This window comes from Amblyraja radiata, chromosome 1 (assembly GCF_010909765.2).
Source record: "Amblyraja radiata isolate CabotCenter1 chromosome 1, sAmbRad1.1.pri, whole genome shotgun sequence".
Taxonomy (NCBI): Eukaryota; Metazoa; Chordata; class Chondrichthyes; order Rajiformes; family Rajidae; genus Amblyraja; species Amblyraja radiata.
The window spans coordinates 85,726,371-85,746,376 of record NC_045956.1 but is presented as its reverse complement, the minus strand read 5'-3'; the positions used below and the strand labels follow the sequence as shown (position 1 = coordinate 85,746,376).

The following is a 20,006-nucleotide window of genomic DNA, read 5'->3' as shown; positions in this document are numbered from 1 at the left end:
TCTCTGTTCAAAGGCATTGCAATTGGCTCTTATTCCACACATCCCCCAGGTGTTGGATGGTGGATCAAACAGAACAATTCATTATCGTCCCGGTTCTCTGGTGTTGCAAACTCCCAGACTGGCAGGTTCGAAGCTGCTCCTTGCGGTGTCTAAACCCGACACCGTATAATGACAATATTTATACTCCCGTGCGAATCAAAAAAATGAAGCGCTTAAACCCAGACGCATCCACAAATGTTTAAACTCGCCGGCTACATTGACCCGTGCGGGGTGCTTCCTATAATCTCTTGCGTTAAGTGAGTCGAGTCCGCTTCATATGGTGAAAGGCACAGACATAACCACCCGATAACCACCCGTGCACCGCAGCTAATCTGCAGGGGAAGCGCCACAACACTGTGCACTGGGTCAACGAGGGGCGAAATCCAGAAGTGACTGTTACTCGCCGCTTGTACAGCGTGTATAAATGCAAGATTAAAGACTAGGAACGGTTGCTGCCAAAGGGGGTTATACTTACAGCCTCTCGGTATTCCTGGGAATGCTTTTGGGAACAGAACGCAGCCCCAGTCCGTGGCAATCCACCGCCGTCCCGGCACAGGTACAGCGATTCGGGCAAACTTGCCCAGCAACTTCTTCCCAAGTGCTCGTCCCGATCACAAGGAGAAACCGCAGGAAAATCCTCCAAAATCTAAACCCACTCATCACTGCCATCGAGAGTGGGTGAAGTTCGAGTTAAAATAAAACACACGCACACGGAACGTTTAAAAACGAAAGCCGAAGATGAATGAAATGCGAATGGTTCTTTTCAAGGTCTTCTTTCCGAGCGCCACCGACCTCCTCTTCTCCCAACTTTCTTTTTCTTTCTGCCCCAGTGCTTTGGTTGTGCGGAGATTTGCAGAACAGCGGTTGCAACAATGCCTGCAAACTCACCGAGACCAGTTCCCAGACAATAACACGTATCAACAGCGCCTTTTCTATCACCGCCGTAGGAGGCTCCGGGTTGTGAACGAATGCAGCCAAACCAAATGAATTATCTTGTCACCGAATAGCTTCGGATCGTTCGACCACAACAGGCGAGATGATCCAATAGACGGCGCCGCATACAACGCCAGATATTGATTTCCTTTCAAGCATCCATCAAGCTGTCACTGACAGTCATGAGAATCGGCGAGGGTTTGGGGTGGGAGGAAGATCACACTCGCCCTAGTTAAAGCACACCAAATCTTGGCTATCACCAAAATGCTTAAAGTCCTGATAGCCTGTTCTGATTCTTCTTTTAAGTCCGGGTCTCAAGTACAACAAACAAGTTCTTTTTTTGTTTCTTTCTGACTGCCTTTCCAGGAAGCTGATTGAAAACAAGATTTGCTTTCTTTAGAAATCTCTTCGCTTTGCCCTGTACACCTGAACGTAGGTGGGCAGTGAGACCAATGTTGTGCTCAATGTTGTGAGTGCTTGCTGCACTCTCAGTCAAGCACCTATTCCTATCCTAGTTGCATCAGGTCGCGGCCGTAGGTTGACTTTTTTGGCTTTGACCCTCCGGGTGTTAAAAGCGAGGATCAGAAGTAGCAGAGCAGCCGGGTGCTGTCACATGCTGGGAGAGTGGGAGAGTGGGAGAGAGAGAGTGAGAGAGTGAGAGAGCTGGGAGCTGCAGCCGCTGCTTCCTCGCTGCTGCCGCCCATCCACACTCACAAGGTTGCAGCCCTTGCCGTGCTCGGGAACCGCGCTAATGTACCCGACCGCCGGGCTCCGCCCCCCACCCCCCGCTCGCCACCCCATTGGCTCCAGCCCGCCGGCTCATCTGCATACGGCGGAGACGCAACAATGGAGTGAATGGAGAGAGGTCCCGGTCCCGGTCCCGCGGAGTGAATGGGGGCCGCGAATGAGCGCTCCTTAACCACGGGGGAGTCCACTGGCTTATCCTTTATCCTGAAGATAGACGCTAAATGCTGGAGTAACTCAGCGGGACAGGCAGCATCTCTGGAGGGAAGGAATGGGTGGACGTTTCGAGTCGAGACCCTTCTCCTGGCTGTGCGTCAGGGGAAAGGGAGTTACGGAGATAGGGAAGTGTAAGAGATCAAAAGAGACGCGGTTCAAGTAAAATGTAGAATAGACCATTGTTAGCTAGTAGAAGGCGACAAGAAAGCAAACAGAGATACTACATGTAGGAAGGAACTGCAGATGCTGGTTTAAACCGAAGATAGACACAAAAAGCTGGAGTAACTCAGCGGGACAGGCAGCATCTCTGGAGAGAAGGAATGGGTAACGTCTTCTGAAGAAGGGTCTCGATCTGAAACGTCACCTATTCCTCTCCAGAGATGCTGCCTGTCCCGCTGAGTTGCTCCAGCTTTTTGTGTCTTATCATCAGAGATACAATATAATCAAGGGGACAGTCAGACTCAAAGATCTTATAGCGGAGCTATAGGATCTTTGGTCAGACTGGTCGGAGAACTGGGAAGGGGGAGGGATGGAGCGAGAGAGAAAACAAGGGTTAATTGAAGTTGGAGAAATCAATATTCATACCGCTGGAGTGTATCCTTCTCTGCCATGCTCTCTCACTCCGTCCTCCCCCCGCATGCCACCCCCTATTACATAACTGCTAAAACAGGTGTACCTCTCAAACATAAATGTATTTTAACAAATAGTCAACTAGGTGTGGACCACACGCTTCAAAGTAGCAGCGTGCAACCCAGCCTGAAGAAGGGTCTCGACCCGAAACGTCACCCGTTCCTTCTCTCCGGAGAAGCTGCCTGTCCCGCTGAGATTCTCGGTCATGCATCTATTCAACGGCAGGAATAGTCTGGGGAAGGGTCTACACCAGGAATGTCACATATTCCTTTTCTCCAGAGATGCTGTCTGACCCACTGAGTTACTCCAGCTTTATTCGGTATGAATATTGATTTATCTAACTTTAAGTCGCCCTTGCTTCCCCTTTCTCTCCGTCCTCCCCCCACCCTAGTTCTCCGACTAGTTTCACTGTCCTCCTGATTAATTTCAGATTATTTGTCTCCTTGTCACCTTCCCCTCAGCTATGATCCATTCTACATTTCATTAACCATTGTATGCTTTGATCTGTCGTTTTCACACCTTACCCGTCCACATATCTCTAGTCTCTCTCTCCCCTGACTCTCTGTCTGCCTGTCCCGCTGAGTTACTCCAGCATTGTGTGCCTATTTTAGGTGTGGACGACAGTTCACTCTATTCCTGGCATGTTTCTGAAACACTTTTAGTTGAGATTATCAGCAAAATAGTTTCGCAGCCCAATGCAATCTCGTGCTTTCTTAGATGTAGCTGCATGCTACGCTGGGACGCTGCTCGATTCTCATTCTGCTCAGATGCGTTCCCCAAATAAATGAATTAATTGTGACAACCCATTCTTTTGTTTGCAAACTGCAGCCACAGGCAACTTGCCTCGTCCTTTTTCCAAGGGCGGTGTTGAGCGTAAGTGACATGGTGATGTCTTGTCATGTAATTAACCGCTGTGTGTTTGCAAACAAAAAAAAACAGGTTTAACCTTTTTTATCAAATCGATGCCTATCATTGCTACAATGCCATAAATGACATTTAAAGCACTTGGCTGTCAAAAAAACCCACCGTAAAACGTAAAGGTGTAATAAACTGACCAAGAACGTCCAGTGTTCCCCCCTGTTGATAATGAAGACCTGTTTTAAGTATCAAATAGAAGAGCTGGACAGCATCTCATTCAGTAAGTATATTCTAATTCAGTATCAAAAGTTATTCCATTTCAGAACTTAAATAAACTAACCATGGCTTAAAACGTAAGTCCGCAGACCAAACTAAGGCGGTGTCAATCGTGTGATGGATTTGTGAAGTCATTTTAAATGGCTGGAGAACATTGCTGCAAAAGTCCAATTCATCAAAACAAAGATTTATGAACCTTTAATTGTCGTGGTAAGGAATTCACTGGTCAGTGGGGTGGGGTTTGGAATGGATGTGCAGTGGAAGCTAACGGGGCAGTCGTTTTCAGAATTTGACGGTCCCAGTGATTTAACATCAAGCTTATTTAAAATATTGAAATAAATCCCCAGAAACATCTGAAAAATTGTGCCTGGCTAATCTCCTTGTCTCAGCGAAATATAGAATGGTTTAAATTTGGTAACAAGGACGGTAACACAGAGGTTCAGTCAGGGAAATAAAATTGCTGATTTTCTTTCAAACTATTTGATAGAATGCTGAATCCAGATTAACGTCAAAACGGTAGAGTGAGTTATAGCAGCATGGATATATAAAATCAACTAAGTAACAGAAGATATGAAAACCTGTTTGTTGGACTAGAGGTAAGTATACAGTGGATTTCCCAGAGTCTCAGTGGAATATTTTAATTCATAATTATCAATGACTTGCACTTATGTCAAAGAAACAAACATCTAGATCCATTCCTATGTGAAGCCCAAGGCTGCAGTCAAGTCTCCTGAGCGGTACGAAAAAGATCATAAAAATATTTTTTTACGATCTTTGCACAGCCATCAAGGATACCAAGAGGGAATTCCAGACCAAACCACAGTCCCGAGGCAACAACGCGATACCTGTCTATTGTGGCAAAGCCTGCGTGCCATAACTGGCTACAACACGAAGTCAGGCAACATTGTTGGCAACAACATACCCAACCCCGATGAGATTAATACATTCTATGCACGCTTTAAAAAGGTCGGTGGACGAACGAAATTCGCCCAACAACCCCGGTTGCGCCTGTACTCGCCGTCACGTTGCAGATACAAGACCTGCCTTCCCTGAGAGCGAGTCCGTGGAAAGCAACTGGCCCAATTGGAGTCCCTGCCCACATCCTCAAGACATATGTGGATCAGCTGGCAGGAGTATTCACGGATATCTGTAACCTCTCACTATTCCTTTCCGAGGTTCCCGCCTGCTTTAAGAAGACCACTGTGATCACAGTGCCACAGAAACGCTTAATGACTACAGTCCTGTGGCTCCGACATCCAACATCAAGAAGTGCTTCCAGAGCCTGGTGGTGGTGCTTAGTACAGGCTGTCAGGGGTTATGGGGAGAAGGCAGGAGAATGGGGTTAGCTGGGAGAGATAGATCAGCCATGATTGAATGGTGGAATAGACATGATGGGCCAAATGGCCTAATTCTACTCCTATTCCTTGTGACATGGTGCACATTTACTCCAGCATTCCAGACACCATTGGTCCATTGCCATTCGCCTACCACTGCAACTGGTCCATTGTAAATGGCATCTACCTGGCCCTACACTCATTGCTGGAACATCTGTGTCAGGCCACGTATGTCAGACTCCTATCTATTGACTCTGATTTTGCCTTCATCACCATAATCCCATCTAAACTCATTTCCACATTCTTGAACAATGATAAGACGGAGTACAGGAATGAGACAGAGAGCTTAACAACATGGTGTCTAGATAAAAAATTCTCCCTCAATGTTAGCATGCCAAATGAGCTAATTATTGACTTCAGTGCCCGATCAACTCCATCTATATTTCACTCTGCCCCGGGAAAGTAGCTAACATAATCAAGGACCATTTCACTCCAGTCATTCCCTCTTCTCCCCTCTCCTGTCGGGCAGAAGGCACAACATTTTGAAAGCACGTAACACAAGATTTAGGAATAGTTTCTTCCCTGCTGTTATTAGACTACTGAATATTCGTCCCATAAAATAGGATGTATCCCAATCTCCCAACCTACCTCATGGCAGGCCTTACACATTTTTATCTGCACTTTCTCTGTAACTAACACCATATTCTGCACTCTGGCATTTATTTCTCTTTGGACTACATGTATATTGCTTGATTGTACTCATGTACTGTATAGTATGATTTGACTGGATAGCGCATAAACAAAAAAAAATCACCGTATCTCAGTACATGTGATAATAATAAACCAATACCAATATTGGGTACAATTGTCAACTTTGCAATTGGTGAAACACTTGGACATACAGCATTAAATCTGCAGAAGATTTTCGGAAGTGGCGGCGCTGTGATACAGCTGCGGCTCGCCTGCAGTCTGTCTGTTTTTACTTTTTGTGTTGTTTTTTTTGTCTAGTTTAGTAATTTTTTTGGTTATTAGGTGGTGTTATGTGTGTGGGGGGAGGGTGAAACAGAGCTTTCTGTCTCTCCCTTCGGGGGAATGCGACTTTTTGTCGTATCCCCCTTCTCTTCCCCCGTCTGCGCTGAGGCCTAATGGCGGAGCTGGCGGCCTCCAACCTGCGACCGACCTCGAGGGTCCGGAGGTAGAGCCAGCCAGGACTCACCAACGCGAGGCTGGCCGTCTTCGAGCTGTGGCGACGTCCGGGTAGCGGCACGACTCGGCGCTCCGGTGGGGGCGGACGGCGCGGGGCTGAGACACTCCTGTGTGAGCGGCACGGCTACTGGCTGGAAGGCGCTCCCGTGTGAGCAGCCCGGTGCGGGGCTGAGACGCTGCCGTGAGGGCGGACCGGCTCCCGGCTGGAAGGTGCTCCCGTGGGGGCAGCCCGGTGCGGGGCTGAGACGCTGCCGTGTGGGCGGCCCGGTGCGGGGCGGAGACGGTGCTACGGCGGCTGAGGCGGCGTTCTGGCGGCGGCGACCTGGATCCGGGGCTCGGCCGCGGGCCAGTGGAGGACAATGTCGGGAGCTCGCAGGTCACAGGCTGGTGCCTGTTTTCCGGAGCACCCGTTGCAACAGCTGCGGGCAGCTTCGACCACCCCCGGGCCGCGGAGCTTGAACCGCGGGACTGATGCCATCGCCCGGTGGGGTATCGCTTTGGCGCAGAGGGAGAAGAGGAGGGAAGAGACAGTAACTCTAAGACTTTTGCCTCCATCACAGTGAGGAGGTGTTTGGTGAACTCACTGTGGTGGATGTTAATTTGTGTTTATTGTGTTTTGTTATTATTACATGTATGGCTGCAGGCAACAGCATTTCGTTCAGACCGAAAGGTCTGAATGACAAATAAAGGATTCAATATAAAGGATTCAATTCAAGATATAGAAAGACAGATGGAATAGTTAGATTAGTGTAAATGAAACATAATGTCAATTACTGTCACATGTCACATCAGTATGGAGAAGGAGAAGAGGCATTATAAATTAGGGGGCACAATTCTGAGAGATCTGGTCGTATTACATGCATAATTCTTAGAACGTGGAACACTGATTGAGAAAATAGTTAAAACCTGTATTGAAGATAATGAGTACGAAAGTCATCTTAATAAAATTCAGATACAAATGGAGTATCAAATTTGTTGTGCCATACTTTTAGAAAGATGTAAATGCTTTGTAGAGAGTATAGAAGATCTTATTAGGACAATTCCAGAAAAAAAGGACTTTGATTCTACAAATAGACTGGAATTGATCCCCTTGGACCAGACAAAGTTGAAAGGGAACGTATTTTAAAATTTGGGGGGCATGTTAGACAAAATACATAGAGAGAATCTATCTGCATTGGTGGAAGGGTCACGAAACAGAGGTGATAGAATAAAGGTACTTGACAAAAGAACGAGAAGTGACAAGTGGGAAATATTTTTGTGCAGTAGTAGTTACGCCAAATAACCATATAACCATATAACAATTACAGCACGGAAACAGGCCATATCGGCCCTACAAGTCCATGCCGAACAACTTTTTACCCTTAGTCCCACCTGCCTGCACTCATACCATAACCCTCCATTCCCTTCTCATCCATATGCCTATCCAATTTATTTTTAAATGATACCAACGAACCTGCCTCCACCACCTTCACTGGAAGCTCATTCCACACCGCTACCACTCTCTGAGTAAAGAAGTTCCCCCTCATGTTACCCCTAAACTTCTGTCCCTTGATCCTGAAGTCATGTCCTCTTGTTTGAATCTTCCCTATTCTCAAAGGGAAAAGCTGGTCCACATCAACTCTGTCTATCCCTCTCATCATTTTAAAGACCTCTATCAAGTCCCCCCTTAACCTTCTGCGCTCCAGAGAATAAAGACCTAACTTATTCAACCTTTCTCTGTAACTTAGTTGTTGAAACCCAGGCAACATTCTAGTAAATCTCCTCTGTACTCTCTCTATTTTGTTGACATCCTTCCTATAATTGGGCGACCAAAATTGTACACCATACTCCAGATTTGGTCTCACCAATGCCTTGTACAATTTTAACATTACATCCCAGCTTCTATACTCAATGCTCTGATTTATAAAGGCTAGCATACCAAAAGCTTTCTTTACCACCCTATCTATATGAGATTCCACCTTCAAGGAACTATGCACAGTTATTCCCAGATCCCTCTGTTCAACTGTATTCTTCAATTCCCTACCATTTACCATGTACGTCCTATTTTGATTTGTCCTGCCAAGGTGTAGCACCTCACATTTATCAGCATTAAACTCCATCTGCCATCTTTCAGCCCATTCTTCCAAATGGCCTAGATCACTCTGTAGACTTTGGAAATCCTCTTCATTATCCACAACACCCCCTATCTTGGTATCATCTGCATACTTACTAATCCAATTTACCACACCTTCATCCAGATCATTGATGTACTGGATCAATTACTGCCATGATTGGTTGTTCAGAAGTAATAGGAGCAGAATTAGGCCATTCAACCCATCGAGTCTACACCACCATTCAATCATGGCTAATGTTTCTTTCTCTCTCAACCATATTCTCCTTCCTTCTCCCTGTACCCTTTGACACCATTACTAATGAAGAACCTATCAAGCACCATTTTTAAAATATCCAATGATGGGCTCCACAGCCATCCACGGCAATGAATTCCACAGATTTGCCACCCTCTGATGAACAAAATTCCCCTTCATCTCCTTTCTGAAAGTATGTCCTTTTATTCTGAGGATATGGCCTCTGGTCCTAGATTCCCCCACTAGCGGAAACATCTCTCCACATTCACTCTATCCAGACCTTTAATTATTTGGTAAGTTTCAATGAAGTCCCCCTCATCCTTCTAAACTCCGGTGAGTAGATGTGCAGAACTCTCAAACGTTCATCTAATAATTCCTGGGAGCATTCTCATAAACCTTCTCTGAACCTTTTCCAACACCAACACATCCCTCCTCAGATATGTCCCAAAACTGCTCAAAATACTCCAAATGCTGTCTGACCAGACACTTTGATATTCTAGTCCTCTTGAAAATGAATGCTAACATTACATTTGCCTTCCTTACTACCGATTCAACTTGCAAATTAATTTGGGAATCCTGCACCAGCATCTCAAGTCCCTTTACTTCTCCGATTTCTCAATCATCTCCCCATTTAGAAAATAGTTTGTCTTTATGTCTACTAGCAAAGTGCATGACCACACACTCTATACATGCTAGCATAGGCTCTCATTTTGTTTAGCAGCCTCACGTGTGGCACTTGGATTTTTTAAAGGCCCTTGATAGCCTTTAAAAAATCCAAGTCGGTTGTGGAGATCGATTAAATCATAGCATTCAATAGGGAATTGAAGAAACATTGAAATTAAATTAATTATAATTTAAATTATTATATATTAACTGTGCGCATTGTGTTTACGGGCCTGTTAAGCTGCTGCGTGTAAGAATGTAATTATTGCATTATCGGAACTGAAAAAAACGGCAGATGCTGGTTTATAAAAAGACATAAAGGGCTGAAATAACTCCTTGGGTCAGGCAGCATCTCTGGAGAACATGGATAGGCAACATTTTGGGTTGTGATCATTCCTCAGATTGATAGTAATGTGGGACAAAGCTTTGTTAGGCTTTGTCCTGCCCCACTAACTTCCAGCTTTCATTACAATCTGAAGAAGGGCTCCATCCCAAAATGTCGCCTGTCCATGTTCTTCAGAGATGCTGCCTGATCCACTGAGTTACTCCAGCATTTTGTTACCACTCTTGACTCGTGACTTAAAAGGAAACAATTTTCAGGACACAATGTGTGAGACCAGCTGGATTATTGTTACACAGATGTGGTTCTGACTCAACACGCAAATCTCATAATTCTGTGAACAAGCCCTTCAATCCACCGAGTAAACACCGACCATCGATTACCCTTTCATACTAGTTCTATGTTATCCCACTTTTGCATCCACTCCCTCCAATTTGCAGAGGCCAGTTACGCTACTATCTTGCACGTTTTGGGATGTGGGAGGAAACCAGAACACCTGGAGGAAACCCACACAGTCACAGGGAGAACATGCAAACTACACACAGACAGCATCCAAGGTCATGATTGAACCCGTAAATCTGGCGCTGTGAGGTAGCAGCTCCAACAGCCAAGCCACTGTGCAGCTCAAATTTTATGAGCTTACAATAAGTGCAATAATTTGCAGAGGTGTGAATGCAGCACAGTACATCACACAAACCAACCTCCCACTCATCCACTCCATTTATACTTCACGCTGCCTGGGGAAAGCAGGTAGCGTGATCAAGGACAATTTACACCCCAGTCAATGCCTCTTCTCCCCTCTCCCATTGGACACATAATACAAAAGCTTCAAAGATGTGCAATCAGTTTCAAGAACAGCTTGTTCCCTGCTGTTATTGGACTCATGAACGGACCTCTCATGTGCTAAGGATGTATTCCCGATCTTACAATTTACTTTGCTGCAGCCCTGGTTTTTAAAATCGATACAATGTCTGTAGCTGAAACTATATTCTGCAGCCGTTTCTTTTCTCTTTGGGCACTACCTGTTGTGCTCACGTCTGGTATGATTGAACTCATGTATGGTTTGATCTACCTGAAAAGGACAAAAAACAAAGTTTTGCACTGTATCTCAGACATGACAATAATAAACCAATATAAATATAACAGATTGGTCATACACAAGAGTCTGCAAATACTGGAAGCCTGAGCAAAAAATAAAGTGCTAGAGGAATTCACCAGATAAGGCAGCACCTGTGGGAGGAAAGGGATGGATGACATTTCAGGTCAAGACCTTTTTTCAGATGGGAAGAAAATCCATCATCATCTACAATTAAAAAGCCAATCAGAGAAACTGAAAAATCAGCATAAATACAGCTTCATAGCCAGAGGCTGTAATTGGAAATGCCATTGGCTGTATGAAGCCATCTTTTATTTTAACCATGTCTTTCTAATTGGTTTTCAGTAACTCCAGTATCTGCCTTTCATTTCTGCCGGTGTCTTTGCATGCTTCGGCTTTTGAGAATATATTTTTTACGCACAACTACAAAATGTTGATAAGCGACTAAAATGTAGTTGATGTGCATTTGTTTTATCTTTAGGGTTGTGGTATGTTATTCAGATGGCAATTATTTTAATTTATTTAATGTAAATACATTTAATTTATAATTTGACAGTTTTATAAAGTGAACCATTATGATTCATTTAATACATGCCAATAATGTGATGGCCCCAGTAACTTGAGAAATCCTTTGGTGTTGAAAAATCTGTAGCTATCGTTAGAAGGCCTTAAATCGTGCTGCAACTCAGCATCATTATTTGCCTGATTCCATCTTGTCATGGAGAGATGCCCCAATAATCTACCAGGAGTTTCCACCAGAGTACACTTTTTATCAACATTACAAATACGTTAGTATACCGCAAGACAACCAATCATTTGTGGGCTTTCTACAGTCTAGCACATGCACTACATTTAGTAACTGAGACCCACACACACATACACATAATTTGTGCCCTTGTGTGAAATGGTGGACAAAAATGATAAAATAAGTTATGTTTATCCGCAATTGCCATATTTGAGATCAGCTAACACAGCAAATTCTGGGAATTAAACCAAAGGCGTTTCCCATTGTGTATAAAGGAACTGCAGATGTTGGTTTACACCGAAGATAGACACAAAATGCTGGAATAACTCAGTGGGTCAGGCAGCATCTCTGGAGAAAAGGAATAGGTGACGCTTTGGGTCGAAACCCTTCTTCAGACAGGGGAGAGGGAAACTAGAGGTATGAAATAGTACAGAACAGATCAAAGCTGGCATTGATGGTTAAGGAGCCCACAATGGTCCATTGTTGAGTGTGGAGGAGGTGATAATGAAGGGATACAAATATTTTCTGAGTCTCAGTCTGAAGAAGGGTCTCGACCCGAAACGTTACTTATTCCTTTTCTCCATAGATGCTGCCTGACCCACTGAGTTACTCCAGCAATTTGTGCCTATATTCAGTATTTCTCATTTGTTGGGCTCAGTGGCTAGCTCTTGTACCATCTATAGGCTCAAGCAATTGTCAGATGCTTTCTCCCAGTGCATGATAATTGATGCTGGGTTTCCCCTTTCCCTGTAAGATGTAATAAATAAAATCCAATGTCAAAATAGATAAAATAACACGTCAATTCACACAATGCAATTGATTGGAGTCAGACCATCCACACTAACTAAAACAAATAGATGCAAGACTGGGGAGCACAGCGACACAGCAATTAACGTTGCAGCCTCATAGCTCCAGTTGGAACTTGACCTGCATGCCATCTGTGTGGAGTTTACAAATTATTCCTGTAATTGTGTGGGTTTCCGCTGGGAGCTCTGGATTTTTCCCACGTCCCAGAGATGAGCTGGCAGGTTATCGGTATATTACCCCAGAATATTCCTCCACTCTCCCAAAAGTATATTAAAAAAAGCACAAAGTACTGGAGTAATTCAGCAGGTCTGGCAGCATCTCTGGAGGACATGGATGGGTGATGTTTCAGATCAGGACCCTTTTTCAGAATTGAAGAAGGGTCCTGACCCAAAACATCAACTATACATGTTCTTCCAGAGATGCTGCCTGATCCACCGAGTTACTTCAGCACTTTTTTTTGTAAACCACCATCTGTTGTTCCTTGTTTCTCCATCTCCCAAATGTTTGTTAATAATAATGTATATGCTGGAATAAGGGTGAAGTATTGAATGTTTCAAGAATGAAAGGCATCTTAATTTGTATGTCATGGACACGTTATCCTATCCTTGCCCCCATCAAACCAATGATGGCACATTAAGAAAGATACTGCATTATTGCCAGGCACTGCTCTTAACACGTTATCCTGCAAATGTCAAGCAACTTAAACTAAGTGCTGGAGGAGACATTAAGATCAGTGGTTGGAGACACTCCATCTGAAGAAGGGACCTGCCTGAAAAGTTCTCTGTTCATTTCTTTCCACAGATGCTGCCTGACCAGCTAAGTTCCTCCAGCACTTTGTTTTTTGCTCATGATTCCAGCAATTGCAGACTCTAACATCACCATCCTGCAAAAGTCTTAGACAATCGACAATAGACACTAGGTGCAGGAGTAGGCCATTCGGCCCTTCGAGCCAGCACCGCCATTCAATGTGATCATGGCTGATCATCTTCAATCACTACCCCGTTCCTGCCTTTTCCCCATGTCCCCTGACTCCACTATCTTTAAGAGCGCTATCCAGCTCTCTCTTGAAAGCATCCAGAGAACCTGCCTCCACCGCCCTCTGCGGCAGAGAATTCCACACACTCACAACTCTCTGTGAATAAATTGTTTCCTCGTCTCCGTTCTAAATGGCTTACCCCTTATTCTTAAACTGTGGCCCCTGGTTCTGGACTCCCCCAACATCGGAAACATGTTTCCTGCCTCCAGCGTGTCCAAACCCTTAACAATCTTATATGTTTCAATAAGATGCCCTCTCATCCTTCTAAAATCTTCTTTCAAATATTCATCTAATTTGGAAGGTTACTTTTGAATCTGCTTGTGCAGTACATTCAGAACAGTCCTGTTGACTAATGTCAGGAATGCACCAATTAACATTTCTACCGTAATTGGATTTTTTTATTGTAAAGTTATCTAAATGAATCCAATTATTGTTTAAATGAATATATCACTTACATTTTGTTAATTTATTGTACTGAGTTCAACTTATGGGACAGCAGATTTTTCACAGTAATTTTTCCATGTTTCTTCCACACGATACATGGGGGTTGATGTTACGGAGCAGAACATCTTAGAGCAAGCAATTTTATCATAGACAAAATGTTACTTTTCCATGGTAGACAAAAATGCTGGAGAAACTCAGCGGGTGAGGCAGAATCTATGGAGCAAAGGAAATAGGCAAAGTTTCGGGTCGAAACCCTTCTTCAATACTTTTCAATACTATTTCTCAGTTACGCGAGTTAGAAAAAATTGGTTGGATGCCAAAATCAACAAGATTTTTAATAGACTAATCTGTTTCAGGGAATCATAGGATGGTTACCTACCTCAGGTTGTTATAATCAATGAGCATTGTAAGGTTCAATTCTGCACCATTTCTGTCCCTATGTTTCAGTCAGGAAGGAATTTCACAGCTTGTGCAAACACTGAATAACCAAACACTTGCTGTAAACTGTGTTTCTGCATGTGCAATGCCACCACATGAAATATGTTAGTGAAGCTGACACATGCTGAGATTTCAATGTGCACATGGGCTCAGACAATATGGTGTCTCTGTCAATTCTCTTGGGATTCTCTAAATCCCTTCCCAAGAATGGAAAAATCAGGAAAAACCTGCGAAATTTTCAGTCCTTTAGCTGCACAATTACAAGACGGTCCACAACACGGAATCTCATATGAAAGCTGAATGGTCGGAACAAGTATACAGATGGATATAATAACCATCAGATTTAATGTCTATTCCCATTTCTCGATGGCTTTCATGACCATTAAAGTAAAGTATTAAAGCAGCATAAAGCAAATGCAATGAGGAAGCACTTGGTTCTGCTTATCAATAAAGAAAAATGGGAAAACCAATGACATCTTGAATTTATTTTAGCCCCTATTCTGGATCTTATTTTTCCTGGAAATCAACTAAAGGTTGGGAGAGAATTTCAGACTTTGGAGGTGAGGTCATTTGACACCTTGTGTCTGATCCACCATTTAATAAGATCATGGCTGATCTTTCACCTTGGTGACACTTTCCTGAACTAACTTTGTATCCTTTGATAAATCTTTTACAATTTATGCGTCCCTGGCTTAAATGCACTCAACCATCCAGCCTCCACAGCTGCCATGGATAGCAAATTCCAAGCATTCACTCTCTTCTGGTGAAGAAACTTTAGTAATGAATGGCGAATTCTTCACTTTGGTATCAGGGCTTCCAGTTCCAGACATCCGAGTCTGGGAAATCATCATCCCTGCATCTAAAATCCTTGGAAAGATTTTGTATCTTGCCATGAGATCACCTATTATTCCAAGCTCGAGGGAGCATCAGCATTGTGTGCCTAATAGGCCATTACCATGCCTGCACCCTAGGAATCAATTGTGAATATTTTTAATTCTCCTTCTAACACTCTTAAGGTGGAGAGGTCAGACCTGTACACAGCATTAACCAGGGCTCTATATAAATCCTGCGAAGAGTCTTTATATTTACATTTAAATCCTCCTGCAAGAATGTTAATAGTCCATTGGCCTCCCTCATTGTCCATGTTATCTGGACGTTAACTTTCAGTGATTTAAGGTCAAGGATACATGGGTCCATCTAATGCTTTCAGTCTCCCCCCATTTACATAATACTCAATGTTCCATTGTTTTTCCACCAAACCAAATTACCTCACATTTTTTCCACATTATATTCTATGATAAATATAGTTATGTGGTTTGTTGCTCTAAAATAGCTTTGATTTTTTTTGCAAATAAAAACTGTAAAATCCTTTCCGTTCCATGGTTTCATTAGTGCTGCTTTCTGATGCACAGATATGCAGGAATTTGCATACAACGATCAACAAGATTGTGATAATCAAAAGGAAGCATGCTCCAATTGATCATTCTAAACTGTTTCCACTGTAATTGTAACACACCCTCTTTAGTCTACACAGGCAGATCAGTGTGGCATGAACGTTACTTGTTAGATACCAGGTTGATTTCTTGGTTGGGGAGGTTGCTTCTTTGATTGGATTATTATGTGACCACTGGGATTTACATCGGCATTTCCCGATTCCAGTGGAACCAGCAAGAAGAAAAATAGGAATGCAAAAACCATCAAACAAATTACTTGAGAATTCACCTCTCCTCCAAACTTGTATGGGTGTCAGGGGTTATGGGGGAGAAGGCAGGATAATGGGGTTAAGCGGGGGAGATAGATCAGCCATGATTGAATTGTATTGAATTAATGGGCAGAATAACCTAATCCTATCACTTATGTCCACGTTAGAGGTCATAGCCTCAGAATTAAAGGATGTTCTTTTAGGAAGGAGATGAGGAGGAATCTCTTTAGTCAGAATCTGTGGAATTCTTTGCCACAGAAGGCTGTGGAGGCCAAGTCAGTGGATATTTTTAAGCCAGTGATAGATCTTGATTAGTACAGTTGTCAGAGGTTATGGGGAGAATGGGGTTAGGAGGGAGAGATAGATCAGCCATGATTGAATGGCAGAGTAGACTTGAAGGGCCGAATGGCCTAATTCTGCTCCTATCACTTATTATCTTATAATCCTAGCTACTTGCAGTGTGCAGGGGAATCGCTCGCATGTACAACCAGCAGAATCTTTTGATCAAGCAGGTTTACTTAGCAATATACTCACTACTATTATGAAGGCAGGCCAAATTTGAATTCCTGCGGAGCACGTTTGTTTTCTTTATGTAGCTCTTCAAATTCCATGTAACATAACACCATAACTGGCTTTTACCACACTCCTACGTTACATCGCTGGCAAATCATGGGAAAGGAAACATGAAAACCACTTTCCAAATAGATTTTCAGAAAGATCGGTGGCTCAGTCTGTGCCAGAGGATGTGTGCATGAACAACAGTTCTGAGTGGCTGTTGTCTCAGCCAGTGGATCACGCCTGTGCCCGGCTTGCCCATTAGGTGGCGCACTTTATACCAATTGCATTCCCACCCCTGAGGGCGAAGAAAAGCTATTGGGACTGATTCCATCTACTGCAAAGACACAGCGTTATGAAAGCTAAATATCATCCACTACTTCAGATAGCCATGAATACCACTGTCACATGGAGCCCAGACATCAGTTCTAAATTGGTACTGACTAACCTCAAAAATGTTGCTGAATCACTAACCGCAAATTGATCAGATGTTCGTTCACAAGCCCAGGGATTATCAAGTTATTCTGTGGAGCATAATCAGAGAACTGGGGTTGGCAGAGGGGTTTAAAAAGAAGTCTCAAGCAAAATGATGCAGTTGAGAGGTGACTGTGCTGAGCATATTATCTCTCCAGATCTAGGAAATGTTATTGAGAAGGAGAGAGAGGGAAAAGATCAGCTGATTCCAAACAGTCTGGTGTGTAGGAAGGAACTGCAGATGCTGGTTTACACCGAGGATAGACACAAATTGCTGGAGTCACTCAGCGGGACAGACAGCATCTCTGGATAGAAGGAATGGTTGAAGATAAGGGTCTCGACATCATCCATTCCTTCTCTCCAGAGGTGCTGCCTGTCCCGCTGAGTTACTCCTGCATATTGTGGCTATCTTCAGTCTGATGTGAAGGCAGTTGTTGGGGATGTAGCCTCATGACAGGGAAATGAGGGACAGGTGTGGAATAGAGATAGCGTTAATGATCATTGTAGTGCTTGAAGGTGCACAGAGTAAACCTGAATCCTCTGCATTCAGCTATAGTCACCAGGCTGGAAACAAGCTTCCCTCTGTTTGTAGCTGGACACAATGATATCTTGGCCTTGGGTCACCAATCTACAGACATAAACAGGAACTCAAGCAGGCCATGACCCAAGCAAAACAGATAACACTGAGATTTGGACATTGACAAGCACAGGCATGCATGCTCCCTCACAGCGCCAGAGACCCGGGTTCGATCCCGACTATGGGTGCTATCTGTATGGAGTCTCTACATTCTCCCTGTGACTGTGGGTTTCCTCCGGGTGCCTCACACATTCCAAAGACGTGCAGGTTTGTAGGCATCTGTAAGTTTAAGTAAGTTTATTGGCCAAGTATTCACATACAAGGAATTTGCCTTGGTGCTCCACCCACAAGTAACAACATGACATACAGTGACAGTTACGAATGACTCAGAAAACACTAAACATTAATAATAATAAAACTTTAATGATAGAACATCATCATCCCTAGTGTGTAGGATAGAATGGACAATAGCTGATCGGCATGGACTAAGGCAGCAAGGATTAAAATATGAGGATGGGAGTAGGTAGGGTGGAGAAAGTGACAAATAGGAGATGGTTGGCAGGGGTGATGGTAGTACAAAGAAGATTGAGTAAATGGAGGAGAATTAAGCAGTTGAACCTTCTTAACCTCTCTCTCTCTCTCTCTCTCACCATTTCCTGCCAGTGCATACGATCTTGAGTCCCCTCGGGTTAGGCACATCTAGATATGGAGGGATTGGCATCACTTAATGTATTCCTCAGTTTATTTTGTACAGTACTTCACCTACATTTGCTAGCTTTTCCAGAATCACTGGAACACATTAAGTTGCGACTGCACACATCTCATGGAGAGATGCCACAACCACCAGCCCTGGTATACTGAACTAGTCTAGTAAGGCACCAGCGCTGATGATGGCATTAATTTCTAGATGTGCCTAAGCAGAGGGGACTCAAGACATTTAACTTAACTAAGATCTTCTGAGGTTTGTGTGTAACTTATTATGAAGATGGGAAACACAAACCTAAAACATTTTATGAAGAAAGGTTTTACTTTCATCCTGTGTAATTCAAATTGGATAGTTCAAACATGATCATTGTAGGGAATTGTTGAAGAAAAAAAAATAGTGATCGGTCAATTCATAATTCAACGTAACCATACCGAGGTTACTTCAGTTCGATGTTGTTAAGGCATTCTGACAGATTCCCATTATAACTAGTTTGGTTTAAATAAACTCTGCTGGGACACGGATACAGGTGGGAGATTCCCACAGCTTTACTTAAGGCTGAATTTACTTCTGTTGTAATCAAGCTACTCATGTCGCCTATGCTCATTCACAGATTCCACAGCCCATCAGAGACAGGCATGCGTCTGAAGAAGGGTCTCGACCCGAAATGTCACCCATTCTTTCTGTCCAGAGATGCTGCCTGAGTTACTCTAACATTTTGTGTCTATCTTCAGAGACATGACTAACTAGAGCACAAGAAATTAGGTACAAGGAAGGGTACGCTGTCGGGCCAGCCCTTCCATTCAATATGATCATGGCTGATCTATGTTAGCCTCCTCTTCTGCGATAGTTCCCCATAAAAGTGATTATATGAATTGATGCTTAGATCAGTAATGTCTAGACCAGTGAAGAGCATACGGGAAATCATTTTAATGAGTCGTGTTACAGAGAATGTAGAGTGGGCAGTGATAAAGGAGTTTTCAATAGTGAGACAGTTGGGAAAAAAAGGCCATATCTGCAAGACAAGGGCAGATCATTTACAACTATGATATGTACAAATATGGATAAATATTTCATAGATTGAGAACTAGAGGGATATAAAAGATTTAGGATCAGCACAGATAGGCCGTGATCATATTAAACGGTTTTGCAGGTTTGAACGGCCTAACAGTCTCCTCCTGCTCCTATTTTCTTGTGTTCTTGTGAGTCCTAAATAGTCTTTGTAGTTGAGATATATATAAATGCACCTGAGCTCGGATGACAGCAAAAATGTGTGCCCACGATGCACAGATAAACAATGCCTCCAAGCAGTTAAGGTTTCTTTATCTCCACATATATCTGTCGGCTCAGTGCAGTAGTGAGGATGGTCCAAGGTGCAACTACTGGTATGGGTGACAGGGGTTATGGGGAGAATGGGGTTGAGAGGGAAAGATAGTCATCCATGATTGAATGGTGGAGTAGACTTGATGGGCAGAATGGCCCAATTCTGCTCCTGGTACATAAACTTATGATTCCATGTCAAACGATTGCCAGCACCTCACATCTGGTCTTTTAGTTAAGTTTAGTTTAGATATACAACATGGAAACAAGCCTTTTGGCCCATCGAGTCCTAATCGACCATCGGTCACTGATTCGCTCACTAGTTCAATGTTAATCCACTTTCCCAACCACTTCTTAAACAAAAGGGGCCAATTTACAGAAGTCAATTAAACTACAAACCCACATGACTTTGGGATTTGGGAGGAAACCAAAGCAGTTGGAGAAAACCCATGTGGTCACTGGGAGAACGTGGAGACGCCACACAGACAGCACCCGAGGATTGAACTCGGATCTCTGGCAGCTCTA

At 43.6% G+C, this 20,006-nt stretch overlaps 1 protein-coding gene across 5 annotated transcripts in view; it reads right to left on the bottom strand.

Moving 5' to 3' along the window:
- slit2 (slit guidance ligand 2) overlaps nucleotides 1-1,704 on the bottom strand; it is a 413,834-nt gene extending 412,130 nt beyond the window's left edge. For all 5 annotated transcript variants that reach the window (XM_033026245.1, XM_033026264.1, XM_033026255.1 and 2 more), the window contains exon 1: nucleotides 515-1,704. In XM_033026245.1, coding sequence (XP_032882136.1) covers nucleotides 515-708 — 194 coding nt within the window. In that variant the 5' untranslated portion in view covers nucleotides 709-1,704. The remainder of the gene's footprint in view (nucleotides 1-514) is intronic.
- Nucleotides 1,705-20,006: the final 18,302 nt, after the last annotated feature.